The following is a 21,134-nucleotide window of genomic DNA, read 5'->3' as shown; positions in this document are numbered from 1 at the left end:
GTGAAAACTGAGGCCTATTGACTTGGCCATGGCCACACAGCTTCTATAGTTGGCTTCAACCTGGTACTTCCCATCCCAAATCTCTGCATTAATTCACAGATACTGAGGTGCCTACACTCATACACATACACGCTTTGTGACTTGCATAAAATAGAAATGACAAAGAAACATGGAGTTATATAATGTAGTTTCTTTTTTGCTCATGACAATGTCTATTATCGAAACACATTTTCTATGTATGCATTTTCTTGTACTGTATAGTGATGTTTATTTTATACCCCACTGCTTAAATATTGCATTTTCCAAGCATATGAATAAGGAATGTTCAGCTGCCTGAAAAGACCAGATTGACATAATATGAACTCTTTGTTTACTCACTGAATAAGCACAACTTGTACCCTGTCAGCTTCTTTGTCCACAGTCTTAACCTTACTCCGTAAGAACCACCTGTATGAATGACCGGATAATTAATTCCATCCCCTGGTTTAGCCTTGGGATCTTCTGTTAAGATTTAATCAGATACAGAAGCAGAGAGCAGAATGGTGGTTTCCAGGGGATGGGGGTGGAGGTGGGTGTTGAGTGAGGAGATGTTGGTTAAAGGATACAAAGTTTCCGTTAGGATGAATAAATTCTAAAGATCTATTGTACAGCAGGGTGACTGCAGTTAATAATAATGTATTATATACTTAAAAATTGCTAATAGATTAGATCTTAAATGTTCTCACTACAAAAAAATGGTAAGTATGTGAGGTGATGGATATGTTAATTAGCTTGATTTAATCATTTTGCAATGTATACATCTATCAAAACATCACATTGTACACCATAACTATATGCGATATATATATATATATTTTTTTGAGACAGAATCTCACTCTCTTGCCAGGGCTAGAGTGCCGTGGCATCAGCCTAGCTCACAACAACCTCAAACTCCTGGGCTCAAGCGATCCTCCTCCCTCAGCCTCCCAAGTAGCTGGGACTACAGGCATGCACCACCATGCCCGGCTAATTTTTTCTATATATTTTTAGTTGGCTAATTAATTTAGTTGTATTTTTAGTAGAGACAGGGTCTCACTGTTGCTCAGGCTAGTTTCAAACTCCTGACCTTGAGCGATCCGCCAGCCTTGGCCTCCCAGAGTGCTAGGATTACAGGTGTGAGCCACGGCGCCCAGCCTATATGCAATTTTTATTTATCAATTATACCTTTATAACGTGGAGGAGGAAATTAAATCAGATAACTCTTTGAGTATGAACAACATGCCACTCTCATTTTGGGCCACTGAAGCCAGGTGGATATGGACTCTAAAACACTGTATTTAGAAGGAGTATCATTTATTGAGAGCTTCTTAAATGAAGAAAATTTTTAGTAGAGAGACTTTTTAATGCTATACTCAGTACATCTGTTGGCCTGTGCTGTTGAGTATTAGGTCCGTAAATATTAGCATTTAGAGTGTTAGGACTCTGAAGAATTGCTCTGTCTACCTCATTTCATTTCGGATATCAAATTGGTATAAGATAAGAGTGTGGAGGCCAGACTACATCCTATTTTCTAGGGGGGAAAAGTGATTCATAAAAGAGATCTGTCCTGAGAAATGGACTTACTAACACTGGGAACTGATACCAGGGTCAGTCCTTCAACACATAGCCGAAACTTCGGTAGCAACTTAAAATACCAAAGAAGACAAGCCTAGGCCTTGATGCTGAGAGAGCCTTCTCCATAAATGTACCCTAACATTTGCACTGAATCTTAAGGTTCAAGACTCTTAGAAGCCACTTATAGTTTCAATGCATAAGCAACTGGCAGTAATTAGGCAGTACGTCAACAAAAACGTGGAAGCTCATATTATAAATTCTCCATTCTTTAATAAGCACAATAGTTAAGAGGCATCTATAAATATCTGCTTTGCTTCTAGTCAAACAAAAACAATCACCTCCTCGTCCTCTGATGAAATTTACCTTAATCGAACGTAGGCCAAGCCCGTTGTTGCTGCAGAAAGGGAGAAGAGGCGGTGTTGAGTTTTCCTAAATATTTCCAGCTCCGTTTGTTGACAGAAGCTTGACATGTTTGGAAGCTGTATTTCTGTTGCCCTGCAGTGATTGTTGTTCTACTGGAAATTTAATTGTGAATGGGCTACAACACCCAACTCTTAAAATTGGTTCCAAGTAACTTTATCTCACTTATTATCAGAACTTGGCCCAGGGCCCTTAGAGCGTCACTTGTTCCCATTCAATCAGTAGCCGTAGGAACCAGAGGATGACTAGACTGACACAAAGTGACCAAAAGTGAGGAAGCTGCTTTCCATGGAGATTAGCTCCCTACCAACAGAGAATTCTATTTCTAAATTGTTTAAATTTGGGTTTTCAGGGGATTTATTTTGTGATCCCGGTATGCTTCCTGCATCTGTTTAGTCTTAAATGCTTCCGAAAACATTTTTCAAAAGCCACTCGTGATTTTCTAATCCTTCCTGATACTTGGACTGCTTAAAATGCAACTCTTCTTTTTGTTAATCCCAGCTTTGAACATGCAAATATGAGAGTCTTAAAAACAAATTGGGAAAAAATGGTGAGGGCTGTTGGAAACATAGCTTGAGCGAGAGTGGTTCTGTTGTTCGTGCCCCCTACAGAAAATTGCAAACTATGTGAGTTTTGTCACTTCCATGAGAAAAGTTAAGACATTTTAATTACAGCCACTGTTTACGTTGGATTGAGGTAAAATAAATGTATTGCACTCCCTCTGCTGGCTCTGAGGCTGTAACAGCTCATTAACCAGACCTATTTTTAGATGTATTTCCCCATTTAAAAAAAGAAACAGAGGAAAAATGAAATGTGGAAAAAGGAAGCAAAACCTGGAAAGCTGTTAATTTTTTTTTCTTCCGAGACAGGGTCTTGCTCTTTCACCCAGACTGAAGAGCAGAGGCCCAATAACAACTCATTGCAGCCTCCAACTCCTGGGCTCAAATGATCCTTCTACCTTGGCCTCCTAAAGTGCTAGGATTACAGGCATGAGCCACCATACCCAGCCTGTTAATTTTATTATTCATTTAAAATGTCAGAAAAACAAACATCTGCCTGACACAAATGGTTAGGATGAGCAAGAAAACCAGCAGTTTTGAGGCTTTTTGGCACTATACTAAAAAAATAAAAAATAACTAAAAAGAGGGTCTGCCTGCTCTCCCTGGGGGGTATCTCTGACAGTTTTTAAAAATTAATTCAGTTCCTTTAAATACTGAAGTAGTCTTTTCCCAGAGCTTACTGAACAAACTAATGAATTAGTGAGTTTAATATGTTTAAAACAGTCCGGGGCCGGGCACGGTGGCTCACGCCTGTAATTCTAGCTCTCTGGGAGGCTGAGGCGGGCGGATCGTTTGAGCTCTGGAGTTCGAAACCCACCTGAGCAAGAGCGAGACCCCATCTCTACTGTAAATAGAAAGAAATTAATTGGCCAACTAACATATATAGAAAAAATTAGCTACTTGGGAGGCTGAGGCAGTAGGATCGCTTGAGCCCAGGAGTTCGCTCTAGCCTAGGCAACAAAGTGAGACTCTGTCTCAATAAATAAATAAATAAATAAAACAGTCCGGGAAAGCAAAGGCGTTCACTTGGCTTGGGGTGCGAGGGAGGAAGAGGATGTCTATCTGCTAGAAAGGAAAAGTAAATGATCATCACGCTGAAACTTTCTACCCCAGGGGAGGCCACCTCCATGCATGAAAGCAGTTACCCAAGCCTGGAAGAGAATCCTAGCACCATGGCATTTTGGAGCCAGGAAACCTAAGTAGCAATGGTTCTGCCCGTGAGTGAGAAGGAGAGTCCAACAGGAGAGGAAACACCTCCAGACATCAGAGACTTCCTGCAGAGTCAATCTTCTGCCTGGGCTTTGCTCCCTTGTCCATTCTTGCTGTCTTCCTCCCACAGGCGTCTGGATGCCAACCACATCAGCTACGTGCCCCCCAGCTGTTTCAGTGGCCTGCATTCCCTGAGGCACCTGTGGCTGGATGACAACGCTTTGACAGAAATCCCTGTCCAGGCCTTCAGAAGTTTATCGGCATTGCAGGCCATGACCTTGGCCCTGAACAAAATACACCACATACCAGACTATGCCTTTGGAAACCTTTCCAGCTTGGTAGTTCTGTAAGTTTTATTGATTTTCCTCTCTCTTTTAACAGTTTCCAAATTCTCTGTAAGACCTTGGCCTTAAAATCGCTGCCCCTTCAAAGCATAAATGGGACATTTTAAGGGAGGAAACCTCTTGAGCCCCTCCCCAAAATGACTCATAAATATTACAGTTGTGTAAATGACTTAACGTTTATTGAGCACCTGCTAAGTGCCAAGCACTGCTGGGTCTACAAAGATAATAAAGTACGACCTCTGCCTTAGCCCATTGTATATTGTACAAGTAATCACCACACTGTACAATTAGTACAGTAATCTAAGTTAATACAAATTCCTTATTTTTTAAAATAATAAATGGTAATTCAGGTCAAATTGAAAGATGCTCTCTTATTATTAAATAAGAACGTCTTGAACCCTTACCAAGGAAAGAGAAATAAGAACAAACCCTTGACAGTGAGTTATGCATTTACACAGCTTCCCCCCCCAATTTGTCTAGATTTTATTATTTTAGTAAATCAAAATGAGTCTCAATAAATGATAGTTTGAAAAAAATCAGTCTTCTTTAAGAATGTAGCCGTATTCCTCCACACATATAGCATAATAGCCAGTCGATGAGGAGGTGTCTTCTCACTATTTCTCCCATTACTTCATACCCACCCACCGACTCACCACTGCCTTCAGCCATTCCACTTTATCACTTGACTACGTATCTGTCTCTTGCACTGTAGTATGTACTCCTTTGAGGGCTGACCAGTATCTTATTCATCTATTTAGGTTCCCCTCAATTCCCTTCCTCATATGTTGCATGTAGAAGATCCTCAGTGAACATCACATAGGTCTCACCCAAACCAGAATGTATTTATTTGAACAAAAATCTTAGTCTGAAAGGAAAAGAAATTTTTGGTGATATTAACAAATTTCTGTATATTGCATTTCAAATACAAAGATGATGCTACTGACCCACCAGAAGCTGGCTATGAGCTTCAATTTTCTTCCTCCACAAGAGGGATTTGTAGAGATCCATCCTTCCACCTATTCTTTTGCACCCTGTCCTCCTTAAGCCCATTTTCCAAAATCCCTTTGGGAGTTGGTCCAGTTTTCAGTTATACACACAGCTGTTTTCACTGGCTCTGACCTAACTGACTTACCAGTTGAGCTAAAGAGGATAATTATACACATTAATACTGTGTCAATATGACTAATCTCCTTGGGCAGCCGAAAAATCTGATCACCATTCCCTGTGGCTGAAATCGTTTCCTGTTGACCTGTGGTCCCACACTGGGCACGTAGCCATTATATGCCTTTAGCTTTAATAGAAAATGTGTTTAATACACCTAGGACCTTCCCTCTATCCTGTCTCAATGGCCGACATCTCTGCTTAACATCCTACATCCCAAAGCCATGCTGAAAAACCTATGCTGGAAAATATGGTGTAAAACCTGAATTTATTTATATCAATCATGTTGAGCATATTTTTATGCACACCCTGATATCTCAAACCCAAAAGATAAGATTGTGACTGCCCTGAATTCTGTGATATAGAATCATCTGTGGTATGAGTGAATGGGGAATATAGCCTTTTTAATAAAATGTTCATTTATATAATAATGCATTCTTTCGTATAACTTCCTTTCGATTTAAGCAATCAAAATGTTGTGCCTAAAAAAAAAAAAAAATGTTGTGCCTAAATTTGCTATGTGCAGTGTGCCTTCATGACTGTCTGTAATGTTCTCCTGCAGACATCTCCATAACAATAGAATCCACTCCCTGGGAAAGAAATGCTTTGATGGGCTCCACAGCCTAGAGACTTTGTGAGTTGACCTTTTGTTTGTTTCCCCTTTTTCAGTGTTTTCATGAATATTCTGAAGGAATCGAAATACCCTTAAAGCCAAACTTGCTGTTTGGTTTAGTTAATTGCCTGAGCTTTAAACATATATTTATAGTGGCTTTATCTTACACACACACACACCCTACAGAGCTCAACAATAAAACTGATTTCATTTTAATCTAATGAGAGTAATAAATTAGAATCATTATAAGTTAAATGAGATGTTCTCTGCTGAGCAGTGACTGTTTGCTCAGGAATGTGTATTCTCTGTCAAGGATCAATTCTATGTTGTCAGTCAGGCTCACTATTCATGAGTCTGGTACTTCCTGCTGAAGGAGAGGATGCAGACTAGGCAAATGCTTGAGTCTTCAATCTGAAATGAACTGGCAGCTCTTTAGGAAACAGTGAAGTTTCATGCTAAAGCAATTCCAAAGACTAAAAAGTAATAATAGTTACCATTTATTGAATATATATCTATAATTAAATATTACAATGAGTGCCTGGCCTACATTGTTTCAATTACTTCTTACAACCATCCTATGAGAGCAGCTATTACTATCTTATTTTAGGCTCTCATGAGGTTTAGTTATTTTACCAACATAATATAACTACCCAGTAGCAGAATTGAGATTTGCTTCCTTCTCTAGTCTGATTCTGAAATACATGTTTACCACTATATACTTCTTCCAAAGAACAGGTCAAAAATTCAGTTCCTAATTGGTACCTATGATAAAAATAGAGTCCAGCCAGCTGACCACATCTTACACACTCTCCCAGAGCCAAGGTGGAGGTTCTTGAGTGCCATACCGGGTCACCAGCCTTTTCCCAGGGGAGGAGCTGCTCTTCATTGCCCTGTAGGGTGAGAGAGGTATAATGAGGTGGGGTGACAGGCAGAGAGGGTCCTAAGTATGCTGGACGAGAAGGGTGGTTGCAGACATGCCCTCATCCCCATCCCCATATTTTTAATACTCAAGTGCAATAAACCACACAGGGCACTGGATCTGCAATGCTGGTTGTGATCAGAAGTGCAGAAGGAGAGGACCAAAGATCACTTCTTCTGTGGCCCTGGGGCCATTATTCAGTTGCATACAGAGTTTAGCAATTTGTAGATGATTAATTTAGCTTCTAACCAGATCTAGAAGTCCACTGATTTCCTGAGGGACCATCTGTTAATGGTGAACTTGTAGGCAATGAAGACTAACAGCTCTTTTTCCAGGGTTAAGTCACTCTGTGTCTCTTCTTAGCTACCAAAGATGAACTTGTCCAGGCAGGCCCTTGATGTCAACTTAATGACATAAACAAGCAGCTCCCATAAGCTGCTAGGAAAAATTAGAAATTCTCTCTTATCTACACAGGACTGGGCTGGGAAATCACCTTCCAGTCCTTTTGAACACAACAACAGGAACAAAAAACAAGATGGGCTTTGATGGGTATTTCCATAAACAGTCTTTCTGTTTCCCCCACGTTTGGGATTGGGACTGAGGATTGCATGTAAATACCATAGAGCAAAACATTTCAGGGCAAAATTCATGTGAGTCTCATTGTCTCCCCTCTCCCTAACTTGCCCAGGGCTACAAAGGATGAGTAAATTGGTTATTCCCAACCTTTTCCTTTTCCTCACTAGAAATCCAAGTAATTTATAAGGGCCCAATCCTCATTTAATCAAAACAGAGCATCTGGAGAGATTTACAAACAGGAAGAAAATTTATGTCCACAAAAGACACCCGTTTCCTGCCTGCAGTATAGCTTAACGATGGTTTGTGCCAGACAAGGAGGAATCTTGATTCATGTTTAACTCAGTCAAATTATCTCTCTCTTAAAATTAAATAGCAATTCTTCTTTACAGAGGTGATTCTAACCACATCTGACTGCTTGACTAAAAGGTTTTCCTGTGTCATCTGGGAAATCTACCATTCCCAGAGACTAGAGGTCAATTACTTTTTCATAAGAAGATGTAGATATAAGGTGGAGTAAGTCTATCAAATGCTTGTGAGTGATGAAATTGAGAAGCCAACTGTGTCATAACAGAGAGGGTAACTAATGATCTGAGACTGGTCATTCCATCCCTGTGCATGAAGGATACCAGAGCTTTGCCACACAGATTAAGGAAAACATCATACTTCTGATCTGGCTCATTTGTGACCCTGAGGAAATTCTAGACCAGATGTCCTTCCTGAGAGTGCCCTGTGTCACATAAACCTCTCCAGAAGCAGATCTCAGGTTGGGAGAGATGGAGGCACTCTATGGGAGTCAGGGACAATGCAGCCCTCCAAGATGTCCTGTCTACAATAGTGCAAAGGAGGAAACAAGAAGGGGGATATGATCTAGAAGCCCTGAGAAGTGCAAATACAAGCTGGCAACTTAGTAAGCCAGGTTCAGAGGAAGAGCTCCATCAGCAAGCTGTCAACACCTGCCTAAGCATCCCTCCTACTTGGAAGTTAAGGCCACTGCATGTTCCCTCCCTTTTTTAAATGCCCCAGTGCCACTGAGCCTTGAGTCAGAAATTTCTCATGATCAGTCTAATGATCATTTTAATGCAGGCATTTGTGGAGTGTTATTTGTCAGAAAGCCAAGAAAATCTCTCTCCATAAAGAACAGGAATGAGAGCTTTCGTTAGTGATATGGGTCCATTGGAATAGCATGTTAATTTCCTTATAAATATAGTATATATAAATTTTTAAATGAAAAACTGAAAATACTATTTACTCATTTTCAGAGATTTAAATTATAATAACCTTGATGAATTCCCCACTGCAATTAGGACACTCTCCAACCTTAAAGAACTGTAAGTATTTAGGACAATTTTAACTGAAAAACTGTATTCTTTGTGAATTTATTTTAAAAAATGTGATTATTGTCTATATTGTACATATTATGACTTGCTAAAATATGTGTAAAGTTTATACAAATAATGGTTCAGTGCACTTAATATATATTTTAATTGATTCTATCACCACAAATATCAGAGATAACATTTTTTGCTTATGATGGATTTCTCTATATATGTATAAAATATTAATATATGTATATATTACTATAAGCCATACTCTTTTCTCTTTTCCTAAGTCATACGTACTCCCCCAACATTTATATTCTTTATAAGATTTGTAGTAGAACTATAATGAAATTAGTTATTTGGTGAGCATTTCTAAAAACCTGAACATTTCTAGGTTACATAAGACTAGAACTGGATGATTAAAATTTTATGTGCCTAGTAAAGTACTAGATGCTTTCACATCCATTACAGTTGACCCTTGAACAGCACAGGGGTTGAGGTGCCAACCTCTGCACAGTCAAAACTGCACGAATAACTGGGCAGTCCTCATTGCAGAGGGTTGGGCAGCCCAAAGACTATCACTCACCTCATACAGACTCCGGCCCAAATAAGATCCAAAGAGCACTGACTGCTCCTCTGCTATTCAGACAACGTTAACACCAACAGATGAGAATCAATCTGTTACTACAGACTTGCTGAGCCAGGGTACCTTCCTTCGAGTCAGGAAATTTTGTCCTCATAAGGAGATTACTTAAATCTCTATTTCACTGCAGCTTAATTTTTTCTCCTCCTAGCTTCAAATGGGGTCACAAGGAGTGATCATAATCCTCTCTCCAAAGATAGCTTCCATTCACTCAGGCTGTCTGTAGGATGATGCTCTATTGGATATTAACAGATGGATTTTCTTTTTATAACATGAGATTGTAAGTTTCCATGAAGTGCAGTTATTATTTTCAGATTCTTTATTCCTCTTTCAAGATGACAGCATGTGATTTCTTTTTTTTTTTTTTCCCTAGAGAGTAAATAAGGGCATGTAAGTTTCCAGGTGCAGAGAGGAATTTAACCTTGTTCTTTGGTTACTAAAGGTGTCGATTATTGCCATGGGGGTGGGGGAAACTATTACATAATTTTACCCCACCCACGATTTTCTATAAATTGTTTTTCTCTCTTTCTAGAGGATTTCATAGCAACAATATCAAGTCAATACCTGAGAAAGCATTTGTAGGCAACCCTTCTCTTATTACAATGTAAGTGACCATAATGCTTTTCGGTTTTTTCATCCTAAAATATATAGTGTATATGGCACTTTTAAATACAATACAATGAATATTCTATATTTGCCTGAGTTTTATCTCAATGGAAGAATTTATACAGAGAGGTGTATATGGATGTGTTTTTCCAGATTTTAGCTGAACATCAAAATAACATAAAGGATTCTTTCTTTAGGATCTGATGTGCAGTGCATTATGCTTAGTATCTTCAGATGCCTTGTCCATTTCACAATAATTTTGTGAAATGCTTTTGCTTATCTCTGTTTTCTATGGGATAAAACTGATTTTTAGAGCATTAATGTCAAAGCCACATAGTCATTCAGAACTGGAACATAAGTGTACTAGAAACATAAATTATTATATACAAACAGGGGTCTTTTAAAGCAATAGACTGTACACTGTACAGCCTACATTGATGGTAGGGGTTTTATGCTATTTTGTAATAAGTTTCTATTTCCATTCAATATCAAGCCCAAGCATTGAGTCACATTTATACAAACTAGGATGTAATTCTAGGAGGTACATATGTTGTATAAAGGTGTATATGAGGATTTATATGCCATAAAAGAATAAAATAGAGCTACAACTACAAATGATAACTAATTTTATGTTTCACATTTAGAACAGAAGATTGATAATATGTAGATATGTAGGAAGATGAAAACATAGAAATATTAGGCTGGCTCTTAGTAAAAAGACACCTGTCCAGGGCAAGTTTGGGGCACAGTATTGGCCCGGAGTCATGAGCAAGAGGTCTCAAATATGGAGGAGGAGAGTAAAAACAACCGTTGAACATGACTCTAGGGGCACTTCTTGGCGGATGTTGGTCCTGTGCCAACTTGATTGAAAAGCTTTCTGGAACCATGTGGCATTTGTCACAAATAAGCTGGGGTCCCAATTAGCACTGACAACTGGAAGAGAAAAAAAAACTATTCATTGTTTCTGAAATGTTCTGGCAATATTTTGGCAAACTAAGGGTTTTAAAGTATATTGACAATAAACATTAGTCCTCATTAGAGAGTATTTACATATTAAGTGGTTGGCAAACAGCCTTTGCTCCACTTTCTGTAGCCACAGGACTGGATTTTAATCACTCTTTTGATATGCTAATACCCCCTGAGGAGGACTAACAGCCCCCCATATTTATTAGAGCTTCTACTCTTTGAAAGTATTGACCACTTTCTCCCTGAAACACTGCTCTCCTTGCTCCTCTGTTTCCATCTCTTGCCACCACCAACCCCTTCCAGTGTCCCCTTTTCTGTGAATACTTCCCACCTCCAGTTGGCCACTCAGTCCTCATTTCTACCTCTGCAGTCCCCATCCTGTCCATATTCTCTTTTTATCCCCCATTGCACAGCCTGTCTGCTAGCCGTTACTTCTAGATTTTTACCAGTCTGGATGAGGCTGATGTCCCTCCCTTCACCATTGGCAGGATCACCTCCCTTGAAGAGCAGCATTATTCTTGTCACCCCCTTGCTGTGAAATATGCAGACATTCAGGATTAGCTATTTACATTAAATGCAAACTCCTTACCCTGACATTTACAGCCCTTCACAATATGACCTAAGCCAACCCTCCCAACCAGTTCCCCAAAGCTCTTCTCAATTACCCCAAGTCATAAACCAGCCCAGCTAGGCTATGCTTATAGAACAAATGCCATTGTTTCCAAATGCCATTTCATGGTTTTTTTTTTTTTTTTAATCTCCCTCTAACACATAAGAGAGCTCCCTCCTGAGAACCCTAAAGCTCCTTATTTGTATTTGCAATATTTCCACCTTATGCACACAAACATGTATATTCATACTAGGCCAGTGTACATGTAAATACATGAATGTGAACACAATTAAAGACATACAAGCATATGGTATAGCTAAGGGCTAGTGTGATATTATGAGGAAAACTCCATTTTTAAATCATAAGGCATATATTCCAGCTCTAGGTCTTTCTCTTATTGATTAATCCCAAGGGAAAAGAAGAGATCAGATGGTAGAAGGACAGAAGAGGACTTAGGTTTGTTGGGAAACAACTGTATCCCAAGTTCTGAGCCAGATGTTACACATGCACTAGCTCTTTTAATTCTTAGGCAAACCCCACAACTAAGTATTATTATCTCAGTTTAATGAAATAGAAAAATAAGGCTCTGGAAGGTAATGAGCTTTCCAAGATATCTGAGCCTCAATTTCCTCCTTCAAAAGTGAAGAAAATCGTATCTACACTGTGAATCTCAGAAAGTTGTTGCCTGGATCAATTGAACTATACATATGGAAGTGCTTTGTGGAATAGAAAGCAATAGACTGTTATTTATTTGCTTTATCCCAGCTGATTCCAAGCTCCTTTAGGGCAGGCACATCTTTTCCTTTTCAAACCCTCAGCATCTAGCATAATGTCAGGTATATAGCAGATGCCCAATGACAGCTTTTTAAATGAATCAGTCTTTAAATCCTCATAGCATCCTCACACTTTAAGCATAGTAGACACCATAAATATTTGTTGAATTTAATTGAACTAGCAGGATAATTCAGCTAAGAAGTATATATGGAGCTCCATTGACCAGGCAGTTCAAATACAATTACATTGAAAATATCTGTAAAACAAAATATTTTTTTAAGTTTTATTAATAATAATGTCTCACCTTTTGAACAATAATTAATTCAAGAAAATTCTAATGTTAGAAAAACTCCAGAGTAGCTTATTTCCTCAAATAATTTGAAAAGTTTCTTGTTTATGTCATGGTAAGATCTGACCAGTAGATATAACCTTCAATAGATATAGATACATAGAGTTCATCTTTCTTTAATTAACAATATGATTGCCAGCACCTTGAATTAATTACCTTTTTGCCGCTCAATGGATAGTCCACAGATGTTGGAGGCAAAGCAAACTTTTTAAGCATAGCTGTAGTCAGTTCACTTGCTTTTCTCCTTAGTAACTATCCCTCATCTTTGCCTTGCTGTCAGAAATTTTCAATTTATATAGGATTGATTTCCTACCAAAAGTTTCATACTGTGAGTCAAAACTCTTTTTGAGGTTTGCCTAAAGCCAAGTAATCAGGTATGTTATATAACACAGTATGATCAAAATTATATAAATACATTTAATGTATTTGTTCAAATTTTGAACAAATATTCATTTATCATTCAAGTTTTATACTGATTTATTGGTGTTTGGATTTTCAGACATTTCTATGACAACCCTATCCAGTTTGTTGGAAGATCTGCTTTTCAACATTTACCTGAACTAAGAACACTGTAAGTTTCCATTTCTCTTGTAGGTCACTTTTCCCATACAAAATTGCATATTATAGGTTGAATATTATAGGTTGAAGTGCTTCGAAAATGGCAATAAAAATTACCCCAGTCTAGAATCTTCTCCCAATAATACTCACATACTCTTCCTTCTAGGACTCTGAATGGTGCTTCACAGATCACTGAATTTCCTGATTTAACTGGAACTGCAAACCTAGAGAGTCTGTAAGTACTTGAGTAGACTCTTGACTTCGCCCGGAACATACACTGCCCAGAGAGCCGGATCAGTCTTAACATAAGGGAATCAAAATATGTCACTGTGCCTGAATATGCCTGAATAAAAGGATTATGTCTGGTTTGTGTTTTAACAGGACTTTAACTGGAGCACAGATCTCATCTCTTCCTCAAACCGTCTGCGATCAGTTACCTAATCTCCAAGTGCTGTGCGTATCAGTAAGGCAATAATATATAAACAGGCAACTTCCACTTAGGGATGAAATGGCAGATATTATTTTAACAATCCTTTAAAAAGGGAGAAAGTTTTTTCCTTGTAGGTCCCCAGGAGGTCAGGTCTCCTTTGCCCTCTTTGGTCCAGGCTCTCTGGCATGAGCCCGGTAGCGATGGTGGTGTACCCTTTGTTTCCAAGTCCCAAAACAGTCTCTCCCACCAGAGTTTCAGTTGGCATACGTTTTCTTTCAAAAAAGATATGAACAGGCCAAAATAACTTCATTTCCCCCCTCTAAAGGCTTTGCAGAGCAGGACAAAAATAACGTAACAGATCAAGCACCCAATGCGGATGCCAAAATCAAAACTTGAGATATCAGACTCACACAAACCCTGATAAATATGACCAAAAGTACTTCCTGTATAGTTGTGGGTGCCATGTTCTAGTGTTTCATCTAATGGTTAAACAGCTTGCATATGTTATTTCTATTGACTTGGGGCTTTTTTCCCCCCTGCCTTTCTCATGTTTTATGAAAAGTAGTTCACAGGGATTGTTAAGAGCCTTGTTTTGACCTTCCATTTTCAGCCTTCTCCCTCAACTCCCACTCAACCCTATTATTGTCCTCTCAAGCATTGTTGAGACTAACGAAAGGACTGTTAGTCTCTTGCCATGGCTCTGCACTCACCTAGAAGACACCTGTGGCAGTTGCATGCCTGTATTTACGCCATAGGCTTTACTAAGCAGCGGTACTATAAGTGGCACCACGAACGTTGAGTGAATGAATGGGAACTTCTGCCACGGTGACTCTGCCTTCCCCATCCCCAGCCTGCCATGTCACTCACACCCCTGTTGCTCAGTGACATGGGGGTGCAACAACACCTCATGGTAGCCTTGGAGTCAGTCATTCACATCCAAATGTGATGTGGTGGCAGGGGAGGGGAGGGAAGTCTAGAACAAATCCCCTCTTCTCTACCCTACCCTGCCCTGTGATGGGGAAGGCAGATGGGGATGGGGAAGGCTGAGTCCATACAGATGAGAAAACTGAGAGAATCTAGGAAGTTAAGTCACTATGTCAAAGTCACACTGCAGGAAAGTAGCAGAGTGAAAATTCTAATGCAGTCAGTTTAGTTGAATAACTGGGAGAAAGTGAGAAAGTGTGTACACTAGGTCATAGAAATTTGAAAGACCATCTTAGAATTCTCCCTACCACACCCAGAACAGGTATAATCATCCCCATTTCTTGAGGAAACTGGCTCAGTGACATGATTGGGATTTCACACTCTGTAACTAATAAGTGGAGAGCCAGTGTTCAAATTGGATTTGTCTCCACTACGTCACACAGTGAATGGTAAACCACCCAGGGCTGGAACCACAGAAATGGAGGCCAGCTGGCAAAATGGTTAAGAGCAATGGCTCTGGGCCCTATTTCTCTGGTTCAAATCCAGCCTCTCTCTATACCAGCACAGTATGTTGAGCAATTACTATCCCTCTGGGGCTCAGTTTCCCAGTCTATAAAATGGAGACTTAGCCATTTCCTTCAGAGGATTATTATGGAGATTAAATGACTACATGTCAAACACAGCACACCTGGGACATTGTAACCTCTCAGTCAGTGTTAGCTCTTATCATTGTTCTCACTTCCTTGACACCAATATTCTTTCCTCAAATTGGAATTTGAAAAGCCCGGAAGAACACAAATATATTAATGGCAGTATCTTGCCATTTTCAAAGCATTTTAAACTATAGTATCTTTTGTTCTTTCCAACAACCCTGCAAGATCGGCAAAGCAGATGTCTTCTCATTTAAGAAAGCTGAGAAAGATATCAATGCCTTTGGCCGGTGTATCAACCAAGTAAAATAAATTGAAGTTGAGACTAGAACCCAGGATCCTGTCATTTAATACAGGGTGCTTTATGTTCTCGTGGAAGTGTAAGTCTGAGAGCTTTCCTCCTTTGGCTGAGTCGTTCAATGAGTACTTGTTATATAAGGAAATCGCACTGTATTATACATGAGTGGTTTTGCCCCCAACTTGTTTCACCCACATCTTAGGCAAGTCATTTCATATTATATGGGTATAATCATAGTGTATTCCTCATAAGGTGGCCTCAGAGATAACATGAGATAATTCCAGTAAAGCCTTTATATAAGAAGTGCTTGGTCAGTGTTAGCCATGAAAATCATTAGGTAGAAAGTAACACTATGTCTTTATATAGAAAAAGGTTTTATGCACCCTCTACTAAGAGGTAGATGAGCAAGGATTGCCACTTTTGCAGCCTGCAGATATACATTTGCCAAATTATCATCAGCTTTGATAATACATATGTCTATTTTATTACATTCACTACCTTTCAAAAATACATACCATATTATTAATAGGTATATTTGTGCATAGGTGTAGGGTTTAGGGGATTTTTTATGGGAGAGGCAGTATCTTTCAAACCTCGAGCTTAAACCACAAATTTGTGTTTGCAAGCAGCTTTCTTTGAACTATTTATGAGGTAAATGACCTCTGTTCCTATATAAATCCCATTTATTCAATAAGTATAGAATAAAGTAATCAATTATAAGAATAGATTAATTTAAAACATCTTAGAAAACAGTATGATTTTTCAGTTGCATAGTGGTGATCTGGTTTTAAGAATTAGAATCAGGCATGAAAATGTGTTAGTTGATTAGCTAATAACTTTTAAAACATGAGACAAGTTTTTTTATATATCTATGTTACTTTATCTACCAGCTTTCTTTTTTTCTAAGCTTTCTGCAAATTACAATGGCTTGGTTTAGATTAGTTATATTATACTATAAATATGTCCAGATGTTTTTGTTATTCTGTAATTTGTTGAGTTTGGGCTGAAGACTTTTTTAGATTCAGCCTCACCCCATAGTGATTGATTTCAAAGTTAGTGCTATAGTGCTATGTTTTGAATTGTTGGGTTTTTTAGAAGTTGATTAGAAAAGAATCAACAATGATTTTTCTCAGCTGTAGAGTTGTAGCAGCTCTTAGAGACAGAGGCACAATTATTTAATTTACAATGTTGCACATTGCAGTAAGATAAGAGCTAGAACATTGTAGATCATTACTAAAAAATATAAGTAAATTTATTAAGTAAATTATTTAAATCAATTAAAGAAGTATAACAGTTATATTTCAGTAAACATTTGAGTCTACTGGGTAATCCAATAATGCCTGTGACTATCTGCTTCATGTCAGGGCCATGGAAATGTTCAGACTCCTCCTTTGGGAAATATAACATCTTAGAGGGAAAAGAAGAGCAAAGTGTGTTTTCTTATGATTCATATGTAACAAATTTTCCCTTTTTGCACCTTCTGTTTTTCAGAGATCTGTCTTACAACCTGTTAGAAGATTTACCCAGTTTTTCAGTCTGCCAAAAGATTCAGAAAATGTACGTCTAAGAATCTGTAAATCACCTAGCAAAAATCAAGAACCAAAACTCACATTTCTCAGGGCCTTTGGTTTATTTACCCTGTGGTTCACTGGCAAGACATTTGAGGCTTTTCCTTCTTACAGTAACACAAGGTGTGGCTGTGTAGGGTGACTAGATAGTTGGGAAACACAAATAATATTTTTTAATGCATTGTGCCATAATATCAGTAAAATATTTATTATGTATTTGCTTTTTTCCCCTAATTCAGTGTAGTAGTGAACTAGGTTTGTTTGAACTTTCTTTAGAATTTTTCTTCTTTTACAAGTACAACCAAACTTACAGGTCCAGTGAGTGGTATTATTTTTTAATACGGGGGGACTTGAGTTTGTTGGGGTGTTTGTTTCACAATAGTCTCTTTAGGCCGGGCGCGGTGGCTCACGCCTGTAATCCTAGCTCTCTGGGAGGCCGAGGCGGGCGGATTGCTCAAGGTCAGGAGTTCAAAACCAGCCTGAGCAAGAGCGAGACCCCGTCTCTACTATAAATAGAAAGAAATCAATTGACCAACTGATATATATATATAAAAATTAGCCGGGCATGGTGGCACATGCCTGTAGTCCCAGCTACTCGGGAGGCTGAGGCAGAAGGATGGCTCGAGCCTAGGAGTTTGAGGTTGCTGTGAGCCAGGCTGACGCCACGGCACTCATTCTAGCCTGGACAACAAAGCGAGACTCTGTCTCAAAAAAAAAATAAAAATAAAAATAAAAAACAATAGTCTCTTTAGAGGAGGTGCCATATTTGTCATATTTGAGGTGCCATAGATGCTACTTGGCATGAAACATTTTAGAATTCCTCTCTTAAAATTGCCTCCCGCACAAAACATCAGCCTTGTTGCTTTATAGTCACACTTCAGTTTTGATCAAAACAACATTAACCATCTATCCTTTCACAGTTAGTTTTTCTCTAAATGCCTCTGGGCGATGAAGGGAGAAAAACAAAATAAACCCATCTTTAAATAAAAGGCAAAGATTTGATCCTCCTCGAAGCCCCTCAAAGAATGCAAGAAAGGCTCAGCAGGCAGCACCAGGAGAGGAATCCTCCAGTGTTTTGAATGATGATGGCGTGTTTGGAATATGGTTGTATATCCTCCCAGGGGAACTAGTTGCTTTGAAATAGAGACAATACTTATTTGAGAGTATAAATTTTAATGTGCCTTTTTAAACAAATAGAAATCAGTCACTTGATAGTCACACTTCATGTGTTCCTTTGATTGAGGGCAGGTAATCCCTCTGTAAAAGTTCTCTGAAGTCCGTAATCTTTGAAACCAATAACTTTGAAATCAGTCTTTGGAATTCTGTCATTTCAGTGACCTAAGACATAATGAAATCTACGAAATCAAAGTTGATGCTTTCCAGCAGTTGCTTGGTCTCCGATCTCTGTGAGTACCACCTCCCAGCAGTCTTCCCCAGCTCAGAGCACGCTTTCTCTTTTGAGCCTTCCGCTAATATTAATGTTTCCTTTTCACTGAATACTCATATGGTGGGACCTGTGTGCATATATTTGCTATGATACACCAAGTAGTGTGTTGCTGACAATTTCCAGAAATAAATTTAAAAGCAGTGAATTTGCAGTTATCCTCTTTCCCAGGCAGCAGGCCTGGTAAACTTTGATGAAGAGGAAGGAGGCCAAGCTGTGGAACAGCCTACCAAGCGTGTTCCCGTCCACAGCCTAGAATTGGCAGGAATCATTCTGCACACAAAATTAGGATGATCACACAATTCTTTCTCCTGCTTTTCTTTCCCAATTAAGCAGAGTTTTTCAACACGTGTCTCAAAGTGCTTAATAGTCACATGGGGGCAACTGTGAAAAACAGACTCCGGGTCCTCATTTGCCTCATGAGTTAGAATCCCAGGAGTGGGCCTGGGAATCTGCATTTGAACAAGTATACGAATGTTTGAGCACAGATGTCTTCAGAAATGCTTCCGTGGCTCAGGCAACTAAGATTTGTAAATACCTGTATTTAATTCCATTTGATTGAAACACCGTATATTATATTTTTAAAAAGAAAACTTATGAACAGATTATTTTATAAAATAACAGTTAAAACTTTTCTGTACTGAAACTGGATTTCGATATGATTTTGATGATTGGTGATGATATGCAATGTTTAAACTGTAGTATGTTTGTTAAAAATCTTTCTCTTTTGCTGACCTCTAAAGTTTTTTAAAAATAATACCATTCCTTGAGACTTTAAATTTACCTTTAAGAATCACTCTTTCTCAAAAATTTACCTTGAGAACCATCTGGTTCTGAATTTAGTCATGTTGCCCTTTCCTTACTTTTGGTTTCAATCTGCTTGTGTAGTGATTTTACTTATTTTTTTTTTAATAAATGTAAACAAAAAATACCTACTTTCATTACCTGTCTTATTCACCAGGTTTGATTTCTGACTGTTTCAAAAGTCAGTTCTAAAACTGAGCTCTAAAGATACCAAAAGAATGTGACACAGACTCTGAAAAATAACTATCTGAATCCCTTTGAGTTCCTCCTTCCCCTTGGAGCTCACATCCAGCCACTTCACCAAGCTCTGCACCCTCCCCTTCATCCACTCCACTCTTCTACCACAAACCCATTTAGTGATTCATTTGTTGTCACCATCATTCTTGTAATCATTCCTCCTGCCATCTGTTTTCTGTCCCTACTCATTCATCTCATTCTCCAAAGAGACATAAAAATAATATTTCTTAAATAGAAGTCTAATCATGTTACTTCTCTGCTTCAAAAGCCTTCTGTTATTCCCCTATGTCTTCAAAATCAAGACCAAACTTCCCAGCACCATTCTTCAAAATCTGATCCCAACCTCCTGACACAGTGTCCTTTCTGTCCCCCTGTTCCCCCAGTTGCCACTGCCTATGGATTCCTCCCTACCCTGACTAGTCTCCCTGCCCATTTCACAAGAATGAGTTCTCCTGTCTTGGAGCCCACTTTGCACACTCTCTACCATAGGACTTAACACCCAGCACTGTCATTGGGTAGATCATCCCCTCTCTGAAAACAAGAATGTTTTTGTCTTTTTATTTCCAGGGTCTAGTGTGGTGGCTCTCTCATTATTTACTTAAAAATTCAAACATGTCTGAGCAAAAGATCAGGGTGCCTGTGTTTGAATCCCAGCTCCTGAGACTTCGGGCAAGTGACTTATTACACTGTGTCTCTATTTCCTCATCAGTAAAACGCCTCTTAGGGTTGTGTTGAAGGTTATGAGATAACACATGTAAAAAACTCATAACTGTACCTGGCATGTAGTATCTATGCCATATTATTATTAATAGAACAAGTATATAATCTTTTAAGGTGTATCAGTGAGGGCCCTGGCAGGAAACAATTCACCCCAGATGATTCAAATGAAGGAACACTTACATAAGTGTTGGCAAGCAAGAGCAAGCAAGAGCAGGGTGTGCAGAAACCAGCACCATCATGAAGACTGGGGCTAGAATCTCAGGGAGGAAGTGGTGTGTCCAGAACACAGGAAGAGCTTGCGCATGGAGAGGGGTTGCAGTGATTGGGAAGGTGTGCAGCTGCCATCAGAGATGTGGTTCCAGAACAGGGAAGGAGCAGACCACGAGTGCCCCAACCTCTCTCTCCTCCCAGAACTTCCAGTGGGAACACAACTGAGGCCAAGAGGGAGCTCTGGGGATGCAGCCCGCAGGATCCAGCCAGGCACGGAGTGGGCAGGAAAGCAGAAATGATGCCTTCAGGGCTGCTGGGAGAATTCCAGCACACAAGCTTGAGAATGGAAAAGGAATTTCAGTCCTTTGAACATATAAATTCTCACATATTTACTAAAAACCCAGTCGAATCACTATAAAGCACCATGGCAGGACTTGGCCTACATTGCAGTTATTCCACTCTGTGAAGCTCACCCAAGGCACCCATGTTCTACTTAAGTCTGCCAAAGAGGCGGACAGATGTGTTACTGGCTCACATCAGTAGTCACTTATTTCTTGAGCAGCTCAATAGGAGACAGTCTCTCGCGCAGTTACCCAGAGCCCAGCGCCATTTATAGCTTTCCCAACTTC

The 21,134-nt window shown here is 39.2% G+C and overlaps 1 protein-coding gene across 1 annotated transcript in view; it reads left to right on the top strand.

Annotated features, from left to right (window-relative positions):
* LGR5 (leucine rich repeat containing G protein-coupled receptor 5) overlaps positions 1-21,134 on the top strand; it is a 128,944-nt gene that overhangs the window by 99,129 nt on the left and 8,681 nt on the right. Inside the window, exons 5-13 of the mRNA XM_012738854.2 lie at positions 3,913-4,128; positions 5,850-5,921; positions 8,655-8,723; positions 9,890-9,961; positions 13,162-13,233; positions 13,387-13,455; positions 13,602-13,673; positions 17,014-17,079; positions 18,425-18,496. Coding sequence (XP_012594308.2) covers positions 3,913-4,128; positions 5,850-5,921; positions 8,655-8,723; positions 9,890-9,961; positions 13,162-13,233; positions 13,387-13,455; positions 13,602-13,673; positions 17,014-17,079; positions 18,425-18,496 — 780 coding nt within the window. The remainder of the gene's footprint in view (positions 1-3,912; positions 4,129-5,849; positions 5,922-8,654; positions 8,724-9,889; positions 9,962-13,161; positions 13,234-13,386; positions 13,456-13,601; positions 13,674-17,013; positions 17,080-18,424; positions 18,497-21,134) is intronic.

The sequence above is a fragment of the Microcebus murinus genome, chromosome 10 (genome assembly GCF_040939455.1).
Source record: "Microcebus murinus isolate Inina chromosome 10, M.murinus_Inina_mat1.0, whole genome shotgun sequence".
Lineage (NCBI taxonomy): Eukaryota > Metazoa > Chordata > Mammalia > Primates > Cheirogaleidae > Microcebus > Microcebus murinus.
The sequence above is the reverse complement of the archived record's forward strand: the minus strand, read 5'-3'. Positions and strand labels throughout refer to the sequence as shown.